We start from the raw sequence: 27,426 nt of genomic DNA on the forward strand, positions 1-27,426 counted from the left end.
GAAACTTAAAAAAGAGACGTTTATTACTTTTTCCCCTCTACCACCATTTTTTCTTTTTGTAAAAAATAAAAAATAAATACATCGCATCTTTTAAGGCTCCCAAGGTGGACTGCGCCTTCCGTCAACTTCTGTTTCTACGTGATACAGGACGTCTGCCAGTGTGTGCTCTACTACAGCCACCCAGCCCATGTCACTGACCTACAAGAAGGGAGAGAAAAGGGCGAGTTGCTTTGGTTAGTTGCTTAGTCACATAAGAAGTGACTAAGACTGAGCTTGTGTCTGCATACTTTGAAAAACAGAATAACAAGAGTCTGCAACAGAATATTAAGAGTCAATCGAACAGTACAATTCTTGACATGATTTCAAGGGGATGTGAGATTGGTACCCTGTTATTAGTAATAGCACTTAAGACTTATATACCACTTTAGTCCTTTACAGCCCTCAAGCAGTTTACACAGTCAGCATCTTGCCCCCAACAATCTGGATCCTCATTTGACTGACCTCGGAAGGATGGAAGGCTGAGTCAACCTTGACCAGTCAGGATCAAACTGCTGGCAGTCAGCAGAATTAGCCTGCAATACTGCATTCAAACCACTGTGCCACCATGGCTCCTTTATTACCCATTTCCTGGTGGATGGACAAAGGCATTTCGAAAGAGTTCTGCCTGCAGTGGTGATAACACACTGGTAATACGTTGCAGAGCCTTTTGCATATTGGCCCATGCCCTTGAGATCTGGCAGGATCCTGCTTCCTTAGCTTTCTGGAAAGCCACTGACAGTTGACCTTTGGGGTAGCAAAGCTGGAGCTTGGTGGCTTGTACAGATTTATTTATTAAATTTTTATGCCAGCCGTCTCCCTTATAGAAGTGACTCTGGATGAATGTGCTTGGATTTTTTTCTTGTCTGTTTGGGCAATTTTATGCTTGTGATTTTATTACTGCTGTTAGCCACCCAGAGCTGTGTCTCCCAAGATAGGCAGCCTGATAAATGTCTCCTCCAAAGGCTTCCAGGCTCGGGGTGGAAAAGTGTTTGCATGCTGAAGGGAGGTTTGAGGCAGCGAAATCGTGTTGCTTCAAGCTTCCAGTTGGCATGCAAACACTTTTCACGTACAGACTGGAAGCTTCTGGATGCCTGATCTCACGGGACTTCAGGCACCCAGTCTTGTACTCAAGCACTTTGCCAATGAAAACTGAGCCAGGAGGGATGCATGTTCCCCTCCCGGCCTCCCTTCCTGTCAGCAAAGGCCTTGAGGAAAGGCCTCTGCCACTGTAAACAGAGACCCAGAGGAAAAAATGGCAAAAGGCTTTGCAAATGGACGGAAAGCTTTGATGTTTCAGGCCTTCCCTCCATTTGCAAAGCCTTTTGCCACAGATTGTGTCCAGGCCTCCATTTGCAGAGAACAGAGGCGTAAAATACCATGAGATCTCAGGCTACTGATCTTGCGTGATCTTGAGAAACTTTAGGCTTCCATTCTCTGTGAAACGTACTGAAGGCCTGAACCACCAAAACAGGCTAAGAAACAGAAGGCTCCCTGGATCTTCGCAAGCTCAATATCCACAGGCCTAGTTTGGGGAGGGGGGGGAGAATAGGCAAGGCGAATGTTGCAGTGGCTCGGAGGTTGTTCGTAAGGGTGAACGACTGCCATGGTGCTGCAACTTAAATGCACAACCAACTGAATATAACCTTTAGGAACTGCACATGGCCAGTGCACCACTAGCCTGGCAAAATTATTTCTTTATCTGTATAATTTTATACAGGGGCCAACGTGCATATGACATTCCTACTAGAAGCAAAATTAATTTGGCCAATGAAACTGAGATTTTCATTTACATGGAAAATGTTACAGATTGCTTGCACAAAAAGCCTTGGATCACATCCATTAAAAAAGGCACACATCATTCTGATCATCAACTTACCGGGCGATAACTAATATCTCTTGGCGGGTATTTGAAATAGGGCCCAAAGTTAATAGAAACCTATTGAAAGAGGAAGGGTTTATTTTTGTTTGTTTTCAATTATTGCATTGCTCAGTACTGCCTCCTGCACCTGCAATATTTCAACAGGTATTATTGGGGGAAAAGGATGCATCTGGAGAATTATAATGGAAAAGACTGAAGGGCAATTTTACCCCAAATAAAACAATTTATTTTAAAAAGTGTTAAGTTAAAAAAGTGGGGGGAGACCTACTTTCTCATACAGATTTACAGGGTTTTTTTTGTAAATAATTACTGGAAAGAAGTTACTATGCTGCAAATTTTTCTACTAGTATAAAAAAGTCAGACACTCCTAGTTCTATGTTTGTGGCATAGCAAACTCCCTTTTCAGTTATCAGCCTATAAAACAGAAGCTTTTTTTCTTTACTAGTACAGGTAAGTCCTCGACTTACAAGCACAATTGAGCCCAAAATTTATGTTACTGAGAAATTTGTTAAGTTTTGCTCCATTTTACAACTTTTCTAGCCACATTTGTTAAGTGATTCACTGCAGTTGTTAGCTTAGTAACCCGGTTGTTAAGTGAATCTGGCATCCCCAATGACTTTGCTCATCAGAAGGTCGCAAAAGGGGATCACGTGACCCCGGGACACTGCAATGGTCATAAATAGGAACCAGCTGTCAAGCATCCTAATTTAAATCACATAAGCATGGGGATGCTGCAATGGTCACAAATTCACTAAATGAACTGTTGTAAGTTGAGGACTACCTGTAAAAAGGCTTCTGCTGAGAATCTAGATAAGAACCTTCCTCTGAATTTCTGCACGTGCTAAAAAAATATATTTGTTTTCTTTCTTTCTCCTACTAGCCAGGTAAATTTGCAGAGGAGAAACTCTTATCTGTTTTTCTCCTACTAGTCCAGTGGACCCAATCTTTTGGGCGTCAGGGACTGGTTCTATGAAGAGAGGTTTTTCCACGGACCGGAGGAGACCTGCTTTCGCATGATGCCTGCATCCCGCGAGTGGGGCTTGGCTTGTTGGTGCGGCCCAGTTTCTGGCATGCCACAGCCCGGTGTTGGTCCATGGACTAGGGCTTGGAGACCTCTGCATTAGTCTATATATCATTGTAAGCTCTCTCAACCTCAGACAGCTCCTAAACCAACGTTGATAAATGCAAGGCTGACTTAGGCAAATATTTCTCCCAATGAACTCAACATTGACTCTCCTGCTTAATTCAAATCAGCCTACTGTGGTCTTTTCAGTCCCATGATGAGCAGCCACGGGACTTTCTAAAGGCAGAGGAGATGAGCCTCCCTGATGAGTCTACTAACCTTTTGCATGCAGATAAGGATGAATGTGGAGAGGTGACTGGGGAGAGTGGGGGCAGACACAATCTGAAATCAACAGATATGTCACTGATCCACACTCCTTGTGCTAGGATCAGCCTGCTTTCAAGGGTCAGGCCTTCCCACATTGTATCAAGCCCCAAAGCAAGCAGACCTGAAAGAGCTGAGCTCCTCAGCTTCTACATACCGTGCAGCCTTTGTACAGAGATACTGCAGGGAAATAAACACCTTCAAAAATATCTCTGTATGCAACTCCTTGACTGGTACCATTCTTATAGAAGATTATCTAAAAGAGACAAACATTTGTCACCACAAGTTGCAGAGCACAACTATAATCTTCATAGATTTCACTCTGACCTGCAACATGCCCTTTTATGCACTTGTGTTTTAATAGCACACAGCATAGAGGCCCTTCAGGTTGCACCCTATGTTCTCCTAAAAAATGAAGAAAGGACTTCTGTAGAGCATCCAAGAGACAAATGAATCACAAGATCTGACTCTTCCATTTTATAAAAATAGAAAACTGTTTTTGGTGTTACAGAATTCTTAAGAAAACGTTCTTAAGAATTTGCGGAGATTAGAGATGTGCAATGTGCAATTTTATGCAATCTTTGAAATGCAGCTGATGAAGCTCTTTCTGCGGTTGAGATACTATTCAGGATCCTCAGCTTTCCCAAAGTTCATTTAAAATAATCACATTAAAGTCTTATAACAGACACAAGGGGGAAAAATAGGAGGGGCTTGAAGGAGGGGGGGGGAAGGCACAAGCTTTCCAAAACTGAATTACATCATATAAAACACCCAAGCAAAGTTTTGAATGGTTTATTTTCAAATAGCATTTCTAAGGGGAAGAGCTTTTGACAGGCTGTCCACAGAAATCACAAATTTCTACTCTGGTAACAGCCTTTGTTGAGGATACCTGGCTGAAAATATTCAATCTCTTCGCAATAGTATTGAATACAGGGACAAAGCAAAATTCAACAAACCACAATTTGATTACGATTCAGAGTTACAGGTGCCTATCATAAATTTACACTGTGATTCAAGGCAGAGGGGGGGAATATGGAGGCCTCCTGATATCCCTGGCCTTCCCACAAACTCCACAAACTCAGGATTTGCAGCTCAGTCATTTCTGAACAGGTTCAGATCTCTCTCCTATTTTAGCATTGTCCCCAAACCAGATCTCACTGAATGACCCAGAGCAGAGGTTAGCTAACACCTTTCTTCTTTTCTTTTTGGTGTGCGTGTGTGTGTGTGGGATTACTTTGAATTTTTGCAGCGAGGCAATGTATTAAACTCAATGATATAAAAGACCTCTTCCAATTCTACGACGTGCAATTCTTTTCAGCAGCCCAATGTCTGCTTCTAAAGTCCAACTTACTTGGCTTCCCAGAGCTTGCTTTAAACTTTTCTCAGCTTTGTCCACAAAGTCCTTCTCTTCAAAGTACAAGTAGCTTTTGAACTTGATCAAAGCCTACGGATACATGGGAGAAGACATCAAAGCCAGAAATTCATTTGTAAAACAATGATAAGACAGAAATGCAACTGCTGGTTATTGACACAAACGTAACTTCAATTGATTAATTCAACTATTCAGCAAGGAGTTGTTCTGTCTGCAACAGAAGTCACCACCTTCAGCAAGAGTAGAAACATTCATGGATTATGGTGGGCAAGAGAAAAGCACATGGACAACCATCAAATATCAAGGACTGCAAATATGAACTGAACTTTAAGGTACATTGCAAAGATCAGCATCCTGAAAAGTCAAGATAGAAATCTATTTCAATACAACAAGAAAATTAGCAGCTCGTTTTCATTCCTGCTTGTTATTTGCTTGCAATGCATTATTCTGATCAAGATAGATAGGCTCCTTCCTAGTTTAATAAAAAATATGAAACACCCTCAATTATTTCTGCTGCAGACTGAATAGAGTTCAGTATTCATGGAGATATTTGTTAGGGATGGTTTAGTTTTGATTCCTGCACCAGGCAGGAAGAAGCCCATCTACAGTACTTGAGAGCCAGTTTGATCTAGACACCAGGCTAGAAACCAGGAGGCTATGAGTTCAAGACCAGCCTTAGCCATGAAAGGCAGCTGGGTGACTTTAGACCAGTCACTCTCAGTCAACTCACTTCACAGAAATGTTGTGGGGATATTAGGAGGAGGAGGAGTTTAGATATGTTCACTACCTTCAGTTATTTATAAAAATAATAAAGGTGGGACGTGACTAAAACAAACAAACACTTGGCTGTCTATGTATTCACAAAGTAAGTTTCACCTATGCCATTTTCTAATATAAAAAACACTTATGATCCTAAGGTATGCTGCCCCATTAGTTTCCCAGTTTATTCTAGAATTTCAGTGACAAACCCTAGAGCTTTTATAGCATCCTGTGGAAATGCCCAGCCAGCTTAATTAGAAGACCTACCTTGTCTTTGTAAGTATCTGGCAGGGATTTAGCTGTTTCTGTGTCTTCAGGAAGGCTGATATAAAAGCCAAGCACGTCCCCCTGGCCGTAACCTGATGAATAGTGTTTACCGATGGACTGGTGGAACTTTGTCCCTTTCTTGCTGCGCCAGGAATAACTGAATTTGTCATAACCAAGAGGTGCTTGAAGGTTTCCTGTAGAAAACCAAATGTTACGTTTGTCAAGTACTTGATTGCATTTGTCTACAGAATGCTTCAAAATGTTATGGGGGTGTGTGTGGTTATTTTAGCAGAAGAAGATGAATTTAGTTCCTTGCTAGCCATTCCTGGTATCTTAAATGGTGTTGCTGCTTCTATATGTATCCTTGCCTGTGCAACAAGCATGTATGGGTTACAAGCCTTGTGGAAGCAAACAATTATGGAAGGACTCGGGTAATAAATATTGTTTTTCCACTGGTTTGGAAAGCAGGGGACCCCCTGGTCCAAGGAAACAGGCCAAGTTAAATGAAATTGAAGGGTGTATTCTTAAACAGATGCAGAGAAGGAATTGAGCAATTCTGCTTTCTTCCTACTGCCTATCACCTTCTTGCCATCTGCTCCCATTTGTGGACTGATCGTTTAGCCTGCCCCATCGAAGAGAAGGATTGGGGGGAACATGATAACTGTCTTCCAGTACTTGAGGGGACTGATTTGTTTTCCAAAGCACCAGAGGGCAGGACAAGAAGCAATGGACGGTAGCCTGTTAAAGAGATCCAATCTAGAAGTAGGGGAAATTTTCTGACAGTAGGAACAATTATTCAATTGAATAGATTGCCTCCCAGAGCTGTGGGTGCTCCATCCTGGAGGTTTTAAAAAAATAGACTGGACAATCATTTGGTTGGGATAGTATAAGGTCTACTGCCTTAAGCAGGGCATTAGACTAGAAGACTTCTGAGGGCCCTTCAGCCCTATGATTCTAGGTTCTATGGATTTTTTTTTCTTTTAATGACCCTTTAATCCCTTGCATCAGGGTGGAGTCAGGGCAACTGAATGGAGCTGAGCGTCTGCTGGCCAGATGCCCTTCCTGATACCTATGCAGTGTTTGCAGCAGAAAATTACTCAGTGTGCCCAGAGAGAGAAATATCTGCCACTATTTAGGGTCGAACTCACAGCCTCCTGATTGTAAGGCGAGAGTTCCACCTCTAGGCCACCATGCTGTGATTCTAAGTTCTATGGGTAAGGAAGATGAAAAGGAGAAAAGATCTGTGACAAAGCCCCTTCGTCCAATGCCTGCAAGGTCCTCAAAGGAAGAAAGGAACAGGTCACAAACTAATGAGAGAAGGAGAAGCAGCTTACCTAAAGGCTGAGACCACCCAAGTCTGGCAGCTGTTTCAGGTGGCATCTCATCCACGGATATTTCAAAATACCAGGCCCCCTTTCGCACCCCATGTGAGGCTCGTACCATCGAGTACCCTTTTTCTCCAATGACTGTCAGCCTGTCATCTGAGATCTTCAACTGAGGAGCTGCATCGACAAGCGGGAGAAAGGCAAAGAATGATAAATATTTGTGTGAGTGCTGATCATGAAGAAATTAAACAATGCCCGGGAACAGAAAGTCTCTGAAGTATCTCTCCTCTCCGCTGTATCACGCATTCCTGGTACAGTTTGTTTAATACACTACAGTGTTATTTCAATTGACATACGATGGGAACTTCTGGTTCCTATTTTTATCACACTGATGTTTTCAGTTTGTCAAGTTGATTAGCAATCACTGACAAATCCTGACTCCGAATACAATGCATTAGGCTAGTCTGACAGTTCCAAAATTCATTTTTTCCAAGGAATTAATTATTCTTAGAAAATGTATGGTGTCAGTCAGAAAATGTTCAGATATAAGGAAGAAATGTATATTTTTGCAAACTATCCTATTCAATGCAAATGAAATGTACTGGATATTTTATTTGGAGGAAATTTCCAGACCAAACTTCTTGCCATTGCAACAGCTCTCTAGAATTCTTCTGGTCTTCAAGATGTGGAAGATCTTAAAGGCTTTTCCCTGGAATTGCCATGAATTGAGCTATGGATTTTTTTTAAGTACAAACAAGTCCATTAATTACAACCATCACTCAAAGATGTTTCTAATTATGCACTGATCTGCAATTTTTCAAAAAAGCCAATGGTAGAAATCATCTCCAAACACACAGACTTTCCTCTATTTGCCTTCCTGAATTCCTATGATGATCCATTTGCTCTCTTTCCTTTTTTTCCCATGAGTTTTCCAAATAATTCCACAAATAAGATCATCTTATCTTATACCCCCTTAGGATAGCTCTATGATCTATTTTTATAGAAATCCCAAGATCACATTGCCGAGATCTGTGATACAACTTTCAAGGCTGGTTTTCTTTTTACAAAACAGCTTCACTCTTAAGAAACAGAGACAAGAATTCAGTTTTGCACAATCACTGCTTTTTAACCATCCCTGGGCACCAAATGCGGGAAACATCCAAAGAGATCCAGCCGCTTGGTACCTCGGTCATGCAGAGCTAGAAGGACCCGTTCATAGAGGCAGGCTCTGTAGAGATCTCCAGGGATAGGCTTTCCTGCCCAGCAGTCTAGCTCCAACTTCTCTGGGTCAGGAGCATGGGGGTCTGGTTCCGCCAAAATGTAACGATACCCATCCTTATTAAAAGGGTGCTCCAATGGATAGCCATGCGGCGGAAGACGCTGAGCGGAGAACAAAGGATCACTGTGGAAACAAAATGAATCAGTAAAAGGCAGGTCTTTCTCAGCCTTCCAAGCAAGGAAACAGAGAGGAACAGATCCTTTTGATTCATCAGTGTTGATCACCATCATAATTTTAATTTATTCCTTCCGTTCTAGCCATACCACAAAGTGCCCAATTATCTAAAGAAAAATATAAGTAATATAAATGTGATACAACAGCAACAAAGTAGTACAGATGAAGAGGAGGAATGTCTCAATACTTTCCCTAAAACCGGAAGGGCTTTCCATAATTTGCTGCCAACCCATATGAGAAGCTACACAAAAACAACTTAAACAACAGTCTCTGATAGCAGCTATCTTTATGCTCAGATATATGAATGCTGGTAAGTCCCTCAGATGTCTGCTCTCACGTGTTTTTACTGTCATGTTTTTTCCACATCAGCATAGTATACAAATGATTCAAGATTTTCTACACTGATATTCTAGACTATGAGCTAACTCAGTGTTTTTCAAACTAAGAAATTTTAAGATGCTGACTGAGAAAGTTGAAGTCTACACATCTGAAAGTTGCCAAGTTTGAAAAACCTGAACTAAGTGATTCCCTCTTGATAGGAACACTATGCAGAAAGGCAATACATGAATGAATAACAATATAGGTAGTCCTCGACTTATAGCCACAATTAAGCCCAAAATTTCTGTTGTTAAGAGAGACAGTTAAGTAAGTTTTGTCCCATTTTACAAACTTTTTTGCCATAATTGTTACATGAATCACTGCAGTTGTTGGCAACACGGTGTTAACTTGCTTGTCATAAAGTCATAAAGGGTGATCACATGACCCCAGGACACTGCAGCCATCAGAAATATGAACCAATTGCCAGGCATCCAAATTCTGATCGCATGACCATGGGGATGCTGCAATGGTTGTGTGAATAATGGTCTTAAGTCACTTTTTTCAGTGGTGTTTAACAATCATTAAACAAATGGTTGTAAGTCAGGACTACCTGCTCACAAAATATTAATTATTCTCCTTTTCCCATGTTTTCCGTATCAAGCAAAATTGTCGGGACTTACCTCCTCGTTTTCTTGGCTGTTCCTGTAGTTCCTCCTTCTTGCTGCTTACGTTTGGCCCCTCTTCCTTTCCCACTAGTTCCTGGCACAAGACTCCCTTGGAAAGAGAAACACCACAATCGTATGTCATCTATTGATATGATTAGGGAATCAGCCCTAATCCCCTTGGGTACCTTTGAACTTCAACAAGGCCAAATGGGAAGCAGATGGGAAGCAGAATTTCACTGCTCTAAAAAAAAAGAGTGTATGTTTTGTTCACTTCCTGGACTATTCTAACTTTGGAATCAAAAATGGTATTTTGAGTGAGACACAAGTAACACCATCATGTACGTCACTGGGCTGACAGTAAATAAAATAACTACCATAAATTCTTTCACAGAGATCCAAATGATACAAAGACAAAAATACCATTGTATTCAATAACAAAGGGGTGGGGGGGCTGAGACTTAATTAAGAGTTAGAAGACATTTGGTCACATACTTGCTAGCGCACCTCAAGCATCTATCATTCAAAATCTAGAAGATAGGAAAACCAAAGCACAAGATTTTTTTGCCAAACAGGCAGCTGATTATCATTATTCATTAACATTACTGTGCTGCCTATTTAACTCTTTCTCTCTCTCTTCAGTTTAGCCACTTGCTTCCTAAGTATGTGAACCCATGTATCTATATATTGTATCATCAATAAATGAATGTGGGGAAATACTGGGAATCAAAACGTCAGAACAATTGGGTCTGAAAAATATTATAAACAGCAGGGTCCATTGTAACTCACAACTCAAACGTGAGAAGGAACAGTAATTCAGGATGGATTGGTTTGAATGTGAAAAGATGTGTGCAACTAGTGAGTAACCGAAGTTCAGGCTCTGGATTCCTTGCTTCCGATCAACTCAGAGACAAGTGTGCTGGTGGACTAGAGAACCACCTTCAAACATTAGCACAGGGCAGAATATAAAGTAAGAAAAATGTGACTTATGACCGTTTTTCAGTTACAACCTTTGCAACAACCTTAACCCTATGGTCATGTGATCAAAATTCAGATGTTTGGCAACGATTCATATTTATGACCCTTGTTGTGTCCCAGGGTCATATTATCTCCTTCGCCATGTTCTGACAAGCAAAGTCAATAGGGAAGATTCACTTAACAGTCGGGTTACCAATTGTCAACTGCAGTGATTTACTTAACAACTGTGGCAAGAAAGGTTGTAAAATGGGGCAAAATTCACTTAACAAATATCTCACTTAACAACAGAAATTTGGGCCTTAATTGTGGCTGTAAGTCAAGGACTACCTATATGAAATGAAAAGTAGTAAGTATGAAATCAGAGTTCCAGCAGTGTAAGGAAACACAGCCCTTAAAAGGGGGCATTATTTTCTGCACTACCAATTAATTTGAAATACAGGTAGTCCTCAACTTATGACAACCCAAATTTTGAGCAGCCTGAGCCCAATATTTCTGTTGCTAAGCGAGACACTTATTAAGTGAATTCTGCCCATTTTACAACCTTTCTTACCACCGTTGTTAAACTAATCACTGAAGTTGCTAAGTTAGTAACCCAGTTGTTAAGTGACTCTGGCTCTCCCATTGACGTTGCTTGTCAGAAGGTCGCAAAAGGGGGTCACGTGACCCAGGAACATTGCAACCGTCATAAATGCGAGTCATTTGCAAGTATGTGAATTTTGATCACGTGACCATGGGGATGCTGCAACGGTTGTAAGTACGGAAAACAGCCATAGGTCACTTTTCTCATTGCCGTAGTAACTTTGAACGGTCACTAAATGAGTTGTTGTAAGTGGAAGACTACTTATAGATTTTTATTTTCATTATTGCAAGGTAGGGTCGCTTATAAAAAAAACAGCAGCTTCTCTTTTAGCATCTCTGGAGTGTTAATTTCCTACCTGAATTCAGGCAACAGATTCTTTATCACACGGAGTTGGACTATTTCCAGGCTGGCTTAAGCAACGTTTTCAAAATCTGGAAGAACTGGCTTGGGGCTTCAGTAGACTTATAAGCACTTGAACTATTTACTACTGACATCTGGGCAACATGAGGATACTGAATTTTATCATCCAAACGGTATTTTGACGGAGACAGTCTTACACTAAGCTGAGGCAGATAAGCAAACTTTGTTCAGACATGGTTTATTTTACTTAGGACAACTCAGACATGTCATGAAAATAATCAAATATGTATTGTGACATCACACTGCAAGCTCTGCCCGATTTTTCTGCAATGTTATGACACGGACACAGAAGGAGTCGGCATTCTGACATTTCAAGATTGTGACACACTTTTTGTTATTTGCTCCCATCCACGCATAAAACACAATGGTTAGAATCACACTAGGTTCAAGTGAAACAAATCACATTTTGTCACAGCACATATCTGAACCTTGCCACTGTTTTACTAACCAATAAACTTTGTGTCTGAATAGAATTTTTCTCTTGTCCAAGATCAAAATCCATAAACCAACCTTCTCTTAGGACTGTGTAGTAAGAGCTATTATAGAGGAGCATACTAACTAAGTGGGGTAAAAACTGATTGTCTGCATTCAGAAAGCAGCGTTGTATGATTTTATTTCAGTGTTTAGCACCCTATTGAGACAGAGGCATAAAACTTGTGTTTTTTAAAATACATTTTCCACTAATACTTTAAGTTTCTAGGTAGTCCTCAACTTATGACTATAATTGGGCCTGCAAGCGGTTGGTAAGCGGATCGTCACAGCATCACACCCAATTTTATGACCTTTTTGTGGTAGCTGTTAAGCAAACATGATGATCATAAAGCAAATACCATGGTCATTAAGCAAACCCATTGTTTGCTATAAGTTGATTTTTCCCCCAGAAACCAGAAATGCTGGTTTCTAGCAAAAATGTTGTAAGTGCCGGACACAGGAGTGCAGGACATTGAAAATGCCTGTAATTGAGGGCCGTTTGCTATGTGCTCAAAATGTGGTCATGTGACATGAGGGAAACCACTGGAACTTCGAACTGTGGTTGTACATTCCTTGGGGAAGGGCTGTTGTAATTTCAAATAAGTGACTAGTGACTTTAAGTGACTTTAAGTGACTAGTCATAAGTGGAAGATTACCTGTATACAATAAAGTTCAGGATATGGAACAACATTTACCCTATACAACCTCATTCTACACAAAACCCTGGACAAAAGTTCTTCCTATTTTACACAGGAAGAACCGGGGTTAGACATCTACTTACTTGCACCCAAACCTCCTCCACAGAAGCCAATCAATTAAATTGGATTAAAATTCAAGTTTTTATATAATCAGTGGAGAATATGGCTTTTAACCATTGTAAATACTTCATATTAAATTTTTAAACATTCCATTTACAAATGTGGTAGGCTTGAGATTAATTAATTATACTTAGTTTCTACGACAATTTGGTCAAACAAAACAAAGGGGGTGGGGGTGGGAGCTTTTCACACAATACTTAGGTTTTAGGAAGCTGAAAAGCAAATATTCACCTCCCAAAGAGGCTCCACCTGTAAGAACAGAAGTTGCACCATGTTGTTGTCGAGTTTTAACATAAAAACAAAACACCATAACATGAAATGGAAATTAAACAATACCCACCCTTGTGTATCTGTTCAAAAACTAAAGTCACTGTAAATTCATTTAATAACTCCTTATTTCTTCTTCTTATTATTATTATTATTATTATTCTCTGTACTGAGAATTCCTCTTCCTTTTCTCCTTGGATTCCCTCTCAGAAATGGAGGAAGGAGCTAACCTCCTCTTACAGCCAGCATGAAAACAGGCTAAGCAGAGGAGGAACAGAACAACCACGTTCCTTCACTTTCAGGGTGCTAGGGGGTCTTTATTGTGGCTGCTAAGGAAGCATGAAACCTCCACAGGGTTACCATGAAACCCGAATGGATTGGCAGGAAAGGATTTTACTTCTCAGCCAACCTTTTCATTCCCTGCATGGGACTTATCTGCAATGGCAAGTGAATTGAATAGAAATCAATTTTTATTGAGCCTCCTTCATTTGCATTACCCTTCTATTAGGATTAGGTAAGATTAGAGGTTCTTGTGCAAGTCCCACTGAAATGAATAAGGATCTTTAGAAGTACAAACATACTTCCATACAAAATACAGGAAAGATGGCTGTGCGCAAAGGTGCTTTTGTTTTAATGGCAACAGGACTGTCTGATTTTTCTTTAAGGGATTTTGCTTCTCATTGAAGAAGCTTCTTCAGTTCTTGGATGAGAAAGGAAATGTCTTAAAAGAAAAACCAGAAAGTCCAGTTGCCTTTAAAATAAAAGCATCTTTGGGACAACCATGATCTGGATGAATGAGAACCTCCAGAGTAAGCTAGAGAGTAAGATGCACAACTACTGATTCATGCTGTAAAAAGTAACAAGCTTGAATGAACTATTGGAATATTTTTTTAAAAAAAATAAGATTACATTTTTAAATTTGCCAAACTGCTTTTCTAGCTGACGCTCAATTATTAAATGGGGGGAGGGGGGAAGCAGGGGGAGTTATTAGCCAAATTACACTCTCCAATTCTGAAAAAGAATCCAAGAGTTTCTTACAATAACACAGATTCAAGCACATACATATATGGTATGCCTTTTCATGTAAACATAAACCAGAAATAATTATTCAACATAGCTTCTAACCTTACAAGATTCAAAATCAAATAAAGATGTATTCCTATGAACACTTAACTGGGAGTTCATCCCATTTAATACAGTGGAAGTTTCAAGCTACCAGGCATAGGACTGCAATCTAAATTTAACTATTGAATTGTTTACTGCTGTAGCATACAAAAAAGAACAAAAGAAATAAAAAACCTGAAGAAGAAACTAAAATAAACAATGGATATAAACTTAATTGTATTTGGATTTATAAAGAAAATATGTTCAAATACAGAGTCTGAGCATTGAAAATTTGAAATTCATGTTTCCTCATTTCAGAAAAAAAACACCTTACCATTTAGATTTCCACTAGTAGATACAGTATTACTCTGTTTTTGGTTATCATATGCAGGACCAATATTAGCAAGGTCCTAAAAAGAAAGCAAAGTGTATTTCTTTAAACAGGTAAACAAAACTTTCAGACACTTTTCCAATTCGAAACTGTTTCAATTGGTTAAGATTTGAAAGCTACCAACACACCTTATATCTTACAATTTTGTTCTCTCAGAAACGAATCCCACAATGTAATGGAATTTTTCCTTAGGTGCGAGCAATTTCAGTCATTCAAAAAAACTAGCAACCTACTAATGAACCAATCAGAATAACAACCAAATGCGGGGAAAAAAATAAAATATTCCAGCAACATTTTGAGATGTTAATCTTTGGCCTGAGGGAAAAAAATAGTCTATAGCAAAAGGTGTTGTTTCTGCTCAAAGGGTTGTTTTCTCTTTCTCCCTAAAACTGTAATCTTCCGGGTTATATTTACCCAACTAGAACTTTTCTAGTTTCCTAGAACCTTCCATTACTCAGAAAAAGTCCACATTCAAAGTCTTACTCAGTATTATCTATATTTACCCTGTGGTGAAATTTTTCCAGCATACTGGAAGATTGTCTGTATCACTGACATTACCTGGTCTAAGAGTCCAAATTTGGGGTAATCTTCTTCGGGATCTTTGCTACCTGGATCTGGATGCTCTTTCACCAAAAACACATCTCTTTCTTTACACTAGAATAAAACATTCAAACAAGATTGATTCAAACAATTCAAACACCTCATGCAGAGAAAATCAAATGCAATTCATAGAGTTCAAAATTGAATAATTAAGCTTCTAAAGCAGTGAGTGAGAAAATGAACTACAAAACAAAACATGTTAACTTGTCTACTCACTAATGCGTTTTCTCCCAATTTGTTATTAAACTTGATCAATAAGAAAAATGGCAGTTTTGTTCATCTTGACTTACCATAGTTTTTACAATATTGTTTGGCCAAGTCATTTTTCCTGGTCTTTGCCGTGTTGTCATACATTCCCAGTACTTATCAATAAAGGGTATAATATCCTGTTGGGGGAAAAAAATCAAATATAATGATGACAGGGAAGTTCACAGCCAAGACAATTTATCAAGTTTAACTAACCGCCTATTATATGTCTATTCATTATAAGAGAGAGGTTTCTAAATATAAACAGGGCTAAGCTAAATGCACTGAAGAACGGTTGCAGGAATTGGGTATATCTATTTAATAAAAAGGAGTAGAGCTGACATGATAGCAGTCTTCCAATATTTCAGGGGCTGCCACAAAGAAGAGGGGGTCAACCTATTCTCCAAAGGACTTGAAGGCAGGACAAGAAGCAACGGATGGAAACTTCTCAAGGAGAGAACCAACCTAGACTGAAGGTTAAATTTCCAGAATTTGTGGGTGATAACTACACTGGAGGTTTTTAAGAAGAGATTGGACAACAATTTGTCTAAAATAGTATAGGGTTTTCAGGTTGAACAGGAGGGTGGACTACAACACCTCTAAAGGTCCCTTCCAACCCTGTTATTCTGATAAATTATTAAAGCTTATTATGGAGGCACAGATCTAAAAGATCATTTTGCTTTCCCACGCAAAAGACAAGATAAAGATTAAAACAGAGCTAAAGGCAGTTTCCGTAATTCATGGAGATAATCTGGAATTCTGAATGGTTGACAAAAATACATAGAAGGAACAAATTTCACCAAGTTTTAATAGATGTATACTCTGTCTTTCTTCACAGAGCACAATTCAACTAATATATTTATTAAATTTTTATGCCACCCATCTTCCCTATAAGATGACTCACATTCTCACCTCTTTTTCTTCCTAAGAACACTTTGAATAAAGTTATTTTGAGAAATATTATTCCTTATTCCTAACCATTACATCGCACATTCACACATACATACATATACACACACAAAATCAACAGCAACAGCAGGATATATATCTGAATGCTCTTCTAACATACATTCCACACAAGAAAATTTAAGATTTCTATATGAGATATGTAGCAGGAGAGAGTATGGCTGATCTAATGGCCTCTCATCAGGAATATGAAATGATTCTCAACATTCAACAAAATGTACAAAGCTTATTTTCATTAGTCTGAAATCACAAAGCACTCACTTCTCAGGGAGCAAAAGTTTTAAACCATCCCAAGAATCCTTGCTACCTAATCAGGCTTCCCTTCGTACTCGATACCAAGAAATTGTGCTTGAAGCCGGTTCTGAGAATTTTAGCTCTTGCAAACTTTTGGAAAATACTTCACTCATCTCAGAAATGACCTACTACTTATTGCACTGGCTCCATGGAAATTTTTAAACTGCACTAATTATTCTATTAAATGGCTTTGAATGCTATATAACCATGGTAAGTGCAGATAAATATTTTTAATATTAAATCAATATTTAATCTTACTCTTCTGGCAAGAGGTTTCTTTTACCACACACTAGCAAAACTGTACTCTGTAATTTAGCCAATCTAGAGGTCCAAAACCAGAGCAGGAACAACTGATCCATACCTTGTCTTTTGAGAACATGGTTTTGGGATGTTCGTCTTGCGTCCTTGATTGCCAAGTCAGATTCGCCAAGGCACTAAGACACATTTCTTTCAAATCTTTAAGAAAAGAGATACAGAAAGGAGACCAGCTTCTTCAATAACATTCTATAGTCTGAAATAAACATCAGGAGTTAAGAGAGGTGTGAGTGAAAAATAGTTATGGAAGAAATTTCAACATTGGTTTAATAATGGGCAAAGAGAGAAAGAGATGATACTGTATATCTTGGGAGTCTTGATTGTGTTTAGAGCTAACATGAGAGTTACAATGTTAAATCAGATAAATTCAATAATTGTATGTTCCTCTTGGTTTTGGTGATTGATACAGGTGGTCCCCAGATAACAACTGAACAAGTGCTACTTAGACTGGTCCTCAAAGTTCTGGCCATCACAGTATCCCTACAGTCAAATGATCACCATCCATGTGCTTAGCAGCCAGCATGTTCTGCAACCAGCCTGGATTTCTGACCATTGCAGTGTCCTGCAGAAACAAGACCAGAATTTGTGACCTTCCCTGCCAGCTTCCAACAAGTAAAATCAAAGTGGATGCTGGAAGGAAATAATAAAATATAGTCATGTGCAGTCCTCACCTAATGACCCATGGTGATTCATTTAATGATGGTAACTGGGGACTGCAGAACTGCTGTTGCTAAGTTGTGCAGTCATGTGGCATTGCACTTTACCATCGCATCACTTAGCAATGGAAATTCCAGTCCCAATTACTGTTGTTAAGCAAGGACTGCCTCTATAAGGCCAATATTTTCAAAAATGAACAACCAATAAAGCCAGGGAAGTGAATAGGCCACTCAGAGACCATATGTTTGTATGCAGAAGATTTAATCTAAAATGGGCTAATGTTATAATCACTGCAGCCCAACAAAGCTGGACTTTGGTTTAAAAAACCCCAACTTCCTCGGCATCTATAAAGCCTCTGAAAACAGCTGTAATATTGCCAGTCAGTTTTCAGCCCCTGTTCCATACGTATCTCATACAGTGTTCATGGCTTAATAACTCAAGAGATAAAGGATTAAGAGTACTGGAGATAATCCCATCTCCTATAGTTTATAACTTAAAAATGAAAGAGAATGAAGAAAAGTCAAGAATAGAAACATTTTTCTACCAACTTACTTGCTTGTTTTCTTAAGAAGTATGTGTTCCCACTGTGATGGCAAATGTTGCAATGGAAACTGTAGTTCGTCATAAAAGGAAGGCAGGATCTGAAATAACAATTCAGTGGTTGTTCTCAATAAATCAGATGGTAGAAAAATGTACAGTAACTTATAAACTCAATAAAGTAACACTTGGGCAGGTTAAGCTATTTATCGAAAACAATTTTTGCAAGACTCTTGCCCATTTACCCATACCTCAAGTATAAACCTAGAGGCAATATTAATAAAAATTCTGAAGAGGTACACTGAAATAAAAGCTAACTTTTCTACTAAATGCTTAAAGACACCCCAAACTCAACTGTTCTCAAATAATAAGAGGAAAACTATAGACACACAACCTGACTCCTTCCAACTTTAGCAATTTAGCACCCTGCTGCTCCTCTCCCTCATCAATAGACATAAAGATAATAAACACAAAAACAGGTAAGTTTATTTGGTTCTCTTTGTAATCTGAACATCAAAGCAAAATCACTGAACATAAAGCCTTCAGGCCAACTACCAAATTTGGAGTCAGTGACCCTCATAAATCTGATTACCAAGTGATTGAAGCTATTTTTCAGATTTTCAACAGAGCCTGCACTTTCTTGAGACATCTGAACTCAATGCTTGCTTAGCTCTGGTTTTATATGAGGTGCTCTATACAGATGGATTAGAATGGCTTCAAAGAAGGCAGAAGAAGGTAGAGAATAAACCATGGTATCAGTCTGTTTATTTTATGTGCACTGGACTAAGAATTGGCCTGTAGATGATAGCTCATAAAAACCCTTTGGTTGTTTTTTTTAAAGATAAATGTCCTATCACTTTGCTGATTAACTCCATAGATGTTTACAGCTTTAGGATTATTTGTTCACAATGAACCAGCAAAACAGCACTTTCTCCACTCAGCTTTAGCCAAGGTTGTAAAACATTTCAGAGAAACAGCTGCAAACAAGCAGCCTCAAACTTTCATGGAAATGTAAGGGAAATATGTAAATCTTCACCCCGCAAATACTTAGATGTTGTATATAAAATGGCTGGGCATACTCAAAACCAAATGAATTAAGCCAGAGTTTCCCAAGCTTTCTGGCTTGGGGGAAGAAAGAGGGGATGGTTCTGTGTGAGCAGCAGCAAACCCACCACTTCCTCAGCCCGGTTCTGAATGACTCAAGGCCTAGTAGTGGCCACAGCCCAGGGGTTGGGAACTCCTGAATTAAGCGTTATAATTTACACAGCACACTGTGTACACTGTGTCTATTAATCAAGGCACTGTGTACACTGCCTTGATTAATAGACACAGTTCTTACATGTTCTTAATACAGCAGAGAAAGAAAGGTCCTCAGCCACAAAGAGCTTATTAGGAGATGTGTGTGTGTATATATGTGTATTTAAAAACATCTATAATATTAAATATTAAATAATCCACCACTCTCTGGGTTCGCACAATACACTAAGCCAAAGCCTCACAAATTGGATTATGGTTTAGGGCAGGGGTGGGCAAACTTTTGGCTCGGGGGCCGCATTGACTTTTAAAATTTGACAGACGGGCTGGGTCAGCACAAGATTTTTTGGGAATGGCCCCCCTTCCCCCCTTCTCCTCCTTCCTCCCCTCGGAGGCCTGAGTCAGGAGTGGAGCACCGCCGGGCGCGCACCTCAGCGGCTCGTCCGCGTTGCCTCGGGAAGGAAAGGCAAAAAGGAAGAGCCGCGGCGGTGCTTTGCAACGGGAGCAGCGGCACCGGAGGCTCAGGCTCAGCGGCTCCTGGTTTTGCCTTTTCCTTCCCAAGGCAATGCGGGACTGGAGCCGCACGGAGCTGCGCCAACGGTAGCAACTCCTGACAGCCCCAGCTGGACACCTGAGCGGAGCCCGGCGAAACTGCCTGTTGCTGCTGCCGGAGCACCGCCGGGTCACCTCCTCCAAGCAGCCCGCCCGCCCGCCGGGCTTCCCTCTGCCACGCGGCTCGGGGCCAGGCGCGCCCGCGAGTTAAAAGGAAGCCGAAAGTTGCTGGGAAGTTGCTCGGGTGCTGGGGCAGGCTTTAAAGTGCCGCCCGAGCAAAGTTTAAGCAGCCCGCCCGCCCGCCGGGCGGAACCCTTCCTGCTCCTCGGCGGGAAGACGCTCCAGCCTGCAAACTTTGCCTTTGCAAAGCCCTGGAAAATGGAGCAACTTCCCAGCAACTTTCGGCTTCGTTTTAACTCGTGGGCGCGCGCCTGGCAGAGGGAAGCCCGGAGCCTCCTCAAGCAGCCTGCCCGCCCGCCCGCGGGCTTCCTTCCGCCCGCGTGGCTCGGGGCCAGGCGTGAGCGCCCGCGAGTTAAAGGAAGCCGAAAGTTGCTGGGAAGTTGCTCAAGTGCTGGGAGCAGGCTTTTAAAGTGCTGCCCGAGCAGGACCGCCGAGCCGGGAAACAGGGCACCAAGGTAGGGCAAAGCTCCACCAGCAGCCTAGCTTTAGGTGGCTCAAGCAGCCCGCCCCGCCCGCTGGTGGAACCCTTCCCGCTCCTTGGCGGGAAGACGCTCCAGCCTGCAAGCTTTGCCTTTGCAAAGTTTAAGCTTGGAAGCCCCGGAAAAAGGGGGATCGGCGGGACTCACCTTCGGAGAGGTCGCACTCGAAGGTGATTTCGAACTCCCAGCCGAGGCCTTTGCAAATTTCTTTTCTTTCCTACCCTAGATCGCTCCGCACTGTTTTGCAGCTTTGGGGGCCACGCGGCACAGGGCAATTACGCCACGCCCAGCGATTTTTTTTCAGGGGCGGGCCGGATTGGACAGACCAATGGCAGCAATTTTTTTCAGGGGCGGGCCGCATTGGACAGACCAACGGGCCGGATGTGGCCCGCGGGCCGTAGTTTGCCCACCCCTGGTTTAGGGTGATATCTAAATTCAGGTACATGAGAATCACAAAACAGCCACAATGAAGTCTAGAGATATTCAACTGAATTTTAAAATGGCCTTCTAACATCTTGTGGCAAATGTTAAGAACTGCAAAAAGTTTTGAAAGTCTGGGACATAGCCGTTTGATGCTGGTTCTTACAATTAAAGTATGCTACTCAAAAAATTCTGGTATTATCATTTTTCTTCTATTAAATGTAATAGGAAGCCATTTTTAATTCCTGTTAGCATACAGGATCTTTTTTATATACATTAATTGCCACTAAGCCAATTTGAAACAAGAGAAGTTTCAAATTCAACTGATATCCACCAATTATTTGAAATCAACCTCAGATGTAAGCATATGCTGCCCTCTTTTGGAATAATTGGAGAGAGTGTTTTGATTACTTCTACTGAACATCTGTCCCTGATCAATTCTATTAATATGCTGGTACTACATACGTGGTATCAATGCCAAATGTTTCTGCAGTGAACCACTTGGTGCAAATTCCACACTGCAGTTCAATCTCTCCAAGTTGTCTTCCATTATCCTCGTCCACAGAACTAGCTTGATTATCCATGACTTCTGAACCATCGCCCACACCTTCCTGTAACAACATTTGGATAAAGGTAACAAAAAGCCACCAAGATCAGTTAAAATATTTTCCTTCCAGTAAGCATGAATTGTTTGCCTCCCTATGTAACCACTGAATCCCCACCTGCTCAACTTCATGGTTGAGATTTCTTTATACTAACTTATTTTTATTACAATCCAGGACATATTGTGGGACTAAAGACAACTGTAAAACCAACACTTGATTCTGATTTCTGTAGCTTGAATTTTTACCTTTTTGTCAAGCCAGTCTTTAGTATGGTTAATAATTTGATTGAAATATCTCTTCAAATTGAATCACTAAGTTAATTTATCAAATTGATTTAAAGGGTTGAAGGAATGACATAAACATCTATATACTTTTTCCCAACAAGATTTTTAAATCCAATCAACTTGAACTACAAATTAACACTGCCATTTATTTTCCAAACTAGAAATAAAAATGCAATCATTTTTAACATACACATATCAATCATGAAACATGCTTTATATCTACAGTGCAGGTTTTGTTTACACACCAAGGCATCCTTTCCACTGGATGATTCTGTTTCCAGGGTAGCAGTGACATCAGCTAGAGATGCATCACCCCTGAAAAACATTAAAAGTCATTATTACAGGTTTATAACTTGTTTTATTAATTTTAAATGTTTAATAAAATGAGTATTGATTCTAGCATTTAACATTTTCAAATTTAAACTGAATTTAAGTGTTTTATATGCTCTTGTTTTACTCCAATATCCCAAAAAGCTGTTTACTTTTATACTTACAGCAAAGAATTCCCCCCTCCCCTCATTACTAACAGGCACGAATCACATAGTTTAATAAAATGCTATTGTTAAAAAGCTAGAGAGATACAGAAAACCTGATTCAAAGCAAGCTAGCTTTTCTTTTTCTTGAAAACAAATCAAAACTTTTACATATTTATCCATCAGCTTATCCTTTTAATCAAAAGTACCAGAGTTGAATCTGCTTTGCAAACATTTCATTGATTCAGGAAAATGTAGATCTAGGTGTACAAAACATAGCTTCATTGCAAGATTTTTTTTTTCAATAGTTGCTAAAAGGGAAGGCTTGAGTGATCTCAAGCATTTCTATTCACTAGATTTCCCTTTATGCTGAGCAGTTAAGGAGGGCTCACTGGGACAGACCCTTCAGACTAAGTCTACAGACAAAGACTTAAAACCACGAAACCAACAATTAATTCAGTGGGGACTTGGACTGATGAGGCAAAGCTGAAGCTATAGGCTTGCCTTAATTGCACTGATTGGAATGTTTTCGAAGATAATTCTGCAGACCTAGATGAGCTCACAGATACTGTAACACAGGGGTCTTCAAACTTGACAGCATTAAGACTTATGGACTTCAACTCCCAGAATTCCTCCTCCAGTCATGTTAGGGGAGTTGAAGTCTACAAGTTTTAAACTTGCCAAGTTTGAAGACTCTTGCGGTAACATATGTCAGCTTATGTGAAGACCTATGTGTACTGACCAGAAACCTGTGAATATATAGCAACAATAAACCTTGGTTCACAGCTAATCTTAAGCAGCTATGTCATTCCAAAGAGGAAGCCTAGAGAAAAGGTGACAGTATGCTGTACAATCAGGCCAGAAACATATTAACAAAAGAGATCAGAGCAGCAAAAAGAAGCTACTCTGAAAAGTTAAGGAATCAGTTCTCAACAAATGAATCAGTAAACATGTGGAAAACTCTTAAAAACATCACCGGCTACAGCAAACCTCCTTTCCAGGCAGAAGGAAATCAACAACTAGCAGATGACCTGAATGTGTTTTACTGCAGGTTTGAAAGGAAACTACAGCCACCTATCTCCACAACCCCCATCTCAAACACACCAACAGCAGCCAAGCCTCCTACAATTGACCACATCTCAAACACACCAACAACAACCAAAGCTCCCACAACTGACCCCAACCCATTGGGTTCACAACCTCTGGTGATCACAGAAAAAGAAGTGCAAGATCTATTTCACAGACAAAAGCCAGGAAAAGCACCAGGCCCAGACAAGATAACTCTTGCTTAAAAGTCTGTGCTGACCAATTGGCTCTCATCTTCACCCGAATCTTCAAAAAATCACCAGAGATGTGCTATGTTCCTTCTTGCTTCAAATGCTCTACTATCATCCCAATGCCAAAGACGCCCTCCATCAGGGAACTGAATGACTACAGACCAGTTGCTCTGACATCTGTAGTTAGGAAAACCTTTGAAAGGCTAGTGCTGTCCCACCTGAAAACCATCACGGATCCGCTGTTAGATCCCATGTAATTTGCATACTGAGCAAATAGATCGACAGATGATGCTGCACTACATCCTACAACACCTTGAATCTCCAAATACCTACGCAAGGGTCCTCTTTGTAGACTTTAGTTCAGCATTCAATACCATCATTCCAGACATTCTACTAACTCAGGGGTCTCCAAACTTGACAGCTTTAAGACTTGTGGACTTCAACTCCCAGAATTCCTCCTCCAGTCATGTTAGCTCAGGAATTCTGGGAATTGAAGTCCACAAGTCTTAAACTTCCCAAGTTTAAAGACCCTTGTTCTAACTAAACTAAACCAGCTAGCAGTACCTGAACACACTTGTAAGTGGATCATAAACTTCCTAACAGACAGGAAGCAGCAGGTGAAGCTAGGCAGAATCACATCTCATACCTGTACAATTAGCACAGGGCCCCCCCCCCAAGGCTGTGTGCTTTCTCCACTTCTCTTCTCCCTATATACCAATGACTGCATCTCAAACGACCCATCTGTTAAAATACTGAAGTTTGCAGATGATACAACAGTGATTGGTTTCATTTGAGGCAACAATGAATCCGCATACAGATGGGAGGTTGTACAACTTGCCTCATGGTGTAACTGGAACAATCTGGAACTGAATACACTCAAAACCGTAGAAATGGTGGTAGACTTTAGAAGAAACCCTCCCATACTACCACCTCCTACAATAATAGACAACACAGTATCAACAGTAGAGACCTTTAAATTTCTAGGTTCTATCATATCACAAGATCTAAAATGGACACCTAACATCAAAAACGTCATCAAAAAAGCACAACAAAGAATGTTCTTTCTGCGCCAACTCAGAAAGCACAAACTTCCCAAGGAGCTGCTGATACAGTTCTACAGAGCAATTATTGAGTCTGTCATCTGCACCTCTATAACTGTCTGGTTTGGTTCTGCAACCCAACAAGACAGACACAGACTTCAGAGAGTAATTAGGACTGCAGAAAAAACAATTACTACCAACCTGCCTTCCATTGAGGATCTGTATACTGCAGGAGTCAAAAAGAGGGCTGTGAAAATATTTACAGACCCCTCATATCCTGGACATAAACTTTTTCAACTCCTACCCTCAAAATGACATTATAGAGCACTGCACACCAGAACAAGTAGACACAAGAACAGTTTTTTCCCGAAAGCCTTTACTCTGCTAAACAAATAATTCCCTCAACACTGTCCAACTATCTACTTAGTCTGCATTACTATTAATACTCCCATCCTTCCTTTCACCCATCTCCTCCCACTTGTGACAGTATGACTGTAACCTTGTTGCTTGTATCCTATTTTTATTGACTGTTTCCTAGTATGATTTGATTGCTTATTGTACCCTATGACTATTATTAAGTGTTGTACCTTATGATTCTTGACTCTTTGACAAATGTATCTTTTCTTTTATGTACACTGAGAGCATATGCACCAAGACAAATTCCTTGTGTGTCCAATCACACTTGCCCAATAAAGAATTCTATTCTATTCTATTTGTAACACTATTTGTTGGCAAATATAAATATTTTTACTTTAGTCACATTAAATGTATAACTCATTTTTTCTCACTACAGCATATGTAGTAACCATTCCTATAATTTTATTCCCATCATAATTTCTTCATACAGGTTAGCTTTGGAGGGATTATTTTAAGTTTGGTTCTCAGAACATGGATAAATATGATGTACTTCACTTGATCTATTCTCAACTATTCTCCAACCATCAGCTTATGTCTAAACCCAGTAGAAAGCTATAACCCAAAACAGCAATCAAAAACCACAGTAAAAAGACTAAACCACTTCTCAGTCAGGTATCAATAACAGACCTGACCTGCTATTTGCCAATAAAGAAGAATAGCATTGTTCTAGACCAGGGATGTCAAACTGGCGGCCCGCAGGCTGGATGCATCATGCATAGGCCACACCCACCCCAGCTCCGCAAAGGGGAAAAAATGTCACATAATGTCAAGAGTTTGACACCTATGTCCTAGACTATTTTTCCTTTTAACTCAGTGAATTGCTCAGAAGCAATTCTCAATGGCTTTAAGCAGAAAAATGTCCCTCCCACCATCACCAATAACCTCATACTTTTAAACAAGAGAGCAGGAATCAAACCCAGAGGCTGTTTTATATCACTCATTTAGTGCCAAAGAAACATGTGACTGACGAAGACAAGCTGCAGTCTCATTCAGAGTAAGTTCTCCCACTCTTTTAGTCTGATGCATGGATTTTGGTCCTAAAAGTGCACATTGTTTGGAAAGTGACTTTCTATTTCCATTGTATTTGTGAATGGTTACTAACTGAAGTAGCCACTAAATAAAGGGAGACTCAGCATGGGATGGGAACTAAATTACTGTCTAATCCACACCAGCCACATATTAAAAGAAACAGAAAAATTGGTGACATTTAACCAGCTATACCATAATCTGCTTATCCCTGGTTTAAATACTTCATATGCTGCATGCCTGCTCATGCAACGTATTAAGCCAGAAATTGTGGTTTGCAGCTCAACAAACCCAAGAGACAAGCAAACCAACATATCTGGCTATTGGTCAGGCGGCAGCAAAAGGCGAATGCAGCTCTATGGCTGGAGCAACTCCCTGCCCTACAGAGAACTTGGGTCTCTTACGTTCCCAAAGGAACCTGGAAGTCTCCACCACCTAAAACCCGACAGGGAACCGGGGAAATGGAGGTTATCAGGACTAAATTAAACGAGACAGCGGCCTGACTTAATTGCAGCTGGCTAGGAATTCTGGTAACTGTAGTCTCAAAATCTGGAAGAGGGACAAGCTCGTTGCCTCCCGCCATTGAAAGCTTTCCTGCAAAGCCCGGAATTCGACAGGCGGGGAGAAAGAACCCGGAAGGAGTTCATTGAGCGGAAAGTCAAAATTCTGACCAATGAGAAGCGGATCCGAGACCTCTGGCCAATAGAAGTGCCCCGCTGGATTTTAGACTTTTAGCCAATAGAAATGAAGATTCCAATTTCGATCTCTTTGACCGCCATTTCGCCAGGTCTCACCCGGTCTCCGAGTCCCCTGTTCCCTGCTCAGTTGGCCCCGCAGCTTCCCCAGCCATCGGCTCCGGAACAGCGGGTGGGGTGGCCTCCCCTTCGCCTCCATCCTCAGGCGCTGAGACCCCAACCCCAGCGGACGCCATCTTGCACTAGAAAACACCTCTCGTGGGGATTATTCGTGCATAATCTCGCGAGAGCTTTCGTGCCGATTCTCCTACTCCTTTTTTAAAGGGGGCAACGTCCCTATCTCTTTTCCCCTCCTTAAAGCGGCAATGCCACTTTTTGATGACTTGAAAGTAGCACCTGGAAAAGTAGCATTGGAAATGTTATATAGAGTTTCAGAAACTTTTAGCTCCCTTAATATCTTCTATTCTTAGTTTAAACCTAATGGGCGGAATTGGATTCAGCTTATGCAGTAATAAAATGGATAGCTTTTAATTTCCTTAACTATCCTACATAATACAGCAGCATATTCATAATAGTATATTACTGCATTGTAGCATTATAGTGTAATATATATTGTATT

At 40.5% G+C, this 27,426-nt stretch overlaps 1 protein-coding gene across 4 annotated transcripts; it reads right to left on the minus strand.

The window, feature by feature from the left end:
- ASH2L (ASH2 like, histone lysine methyltransferase complex subunit) lies at positions 1-27,090 on the minus strand. 4 transcript variants are annotated; one of them, XM_026671339.2, is made up of 17 exons: positions 26,907-27,090; positions 22,125-22,194; positions 21,456-21,601; positions 18,121-18,209; positions 16,958-17,052; positions 15,381-15,476; positions 15,049-15,144; positions 14,434-14,509; positions 12,960-12,977; positions 9,480-9,573; positions 8,213-8,430; positions 7,038-7,205; positions 5,704-5,897; positions 4,657-4,749; positions 3,463-3,561; positions 1,916-1,975; positions 1-198 (listed from the first exon to the last, which is right to left on the minus strand). In XM_026671339.2, the coding sequence occupies exons 1-17, from the start codon at positions 27,041-27,043 to the stop codon at positions 91-93; spliced, it is 1,857 nt and encodes a 618-aa protein (XP_026527124.1). In that variant the 5' UTR covers positions 27,044-27,090; the 3' UTR covers positions 1-90. The 4 variants fall into 4 exon arrangements, with proteins under 4 accessions (XP_026527124.1, XP_087826091.1, XP_087826092.1 ...); XM_087969965.1 differs by lacking the exon at positions 26,907-27,090 and adding an exon at positions 26,617-26,746; XM_087969966.1 differs by lacking the exon at positions 26,907-27,090 and adding an exon at positions 26,693-26,714.
- Between the last annotated feature and the right edge of the window lie 336 nt (positions 27,091-27,426).

The sequence above is a fragment of the Notechis scutatus genome, chromosome 7 (assembly GCF_049901735.1).
Source record: "Notechis scutatus isolate UNSWTSFEM ecotype Mainland chromosome 7, rNotScu1.2, whole genome shotgun sequence".
Lineage (NCBI taxonomy): Eukaryota > Metazoa > Chordata > Lepidosauria > Squamata > Elapidae > Notechis > Notechis scutatus.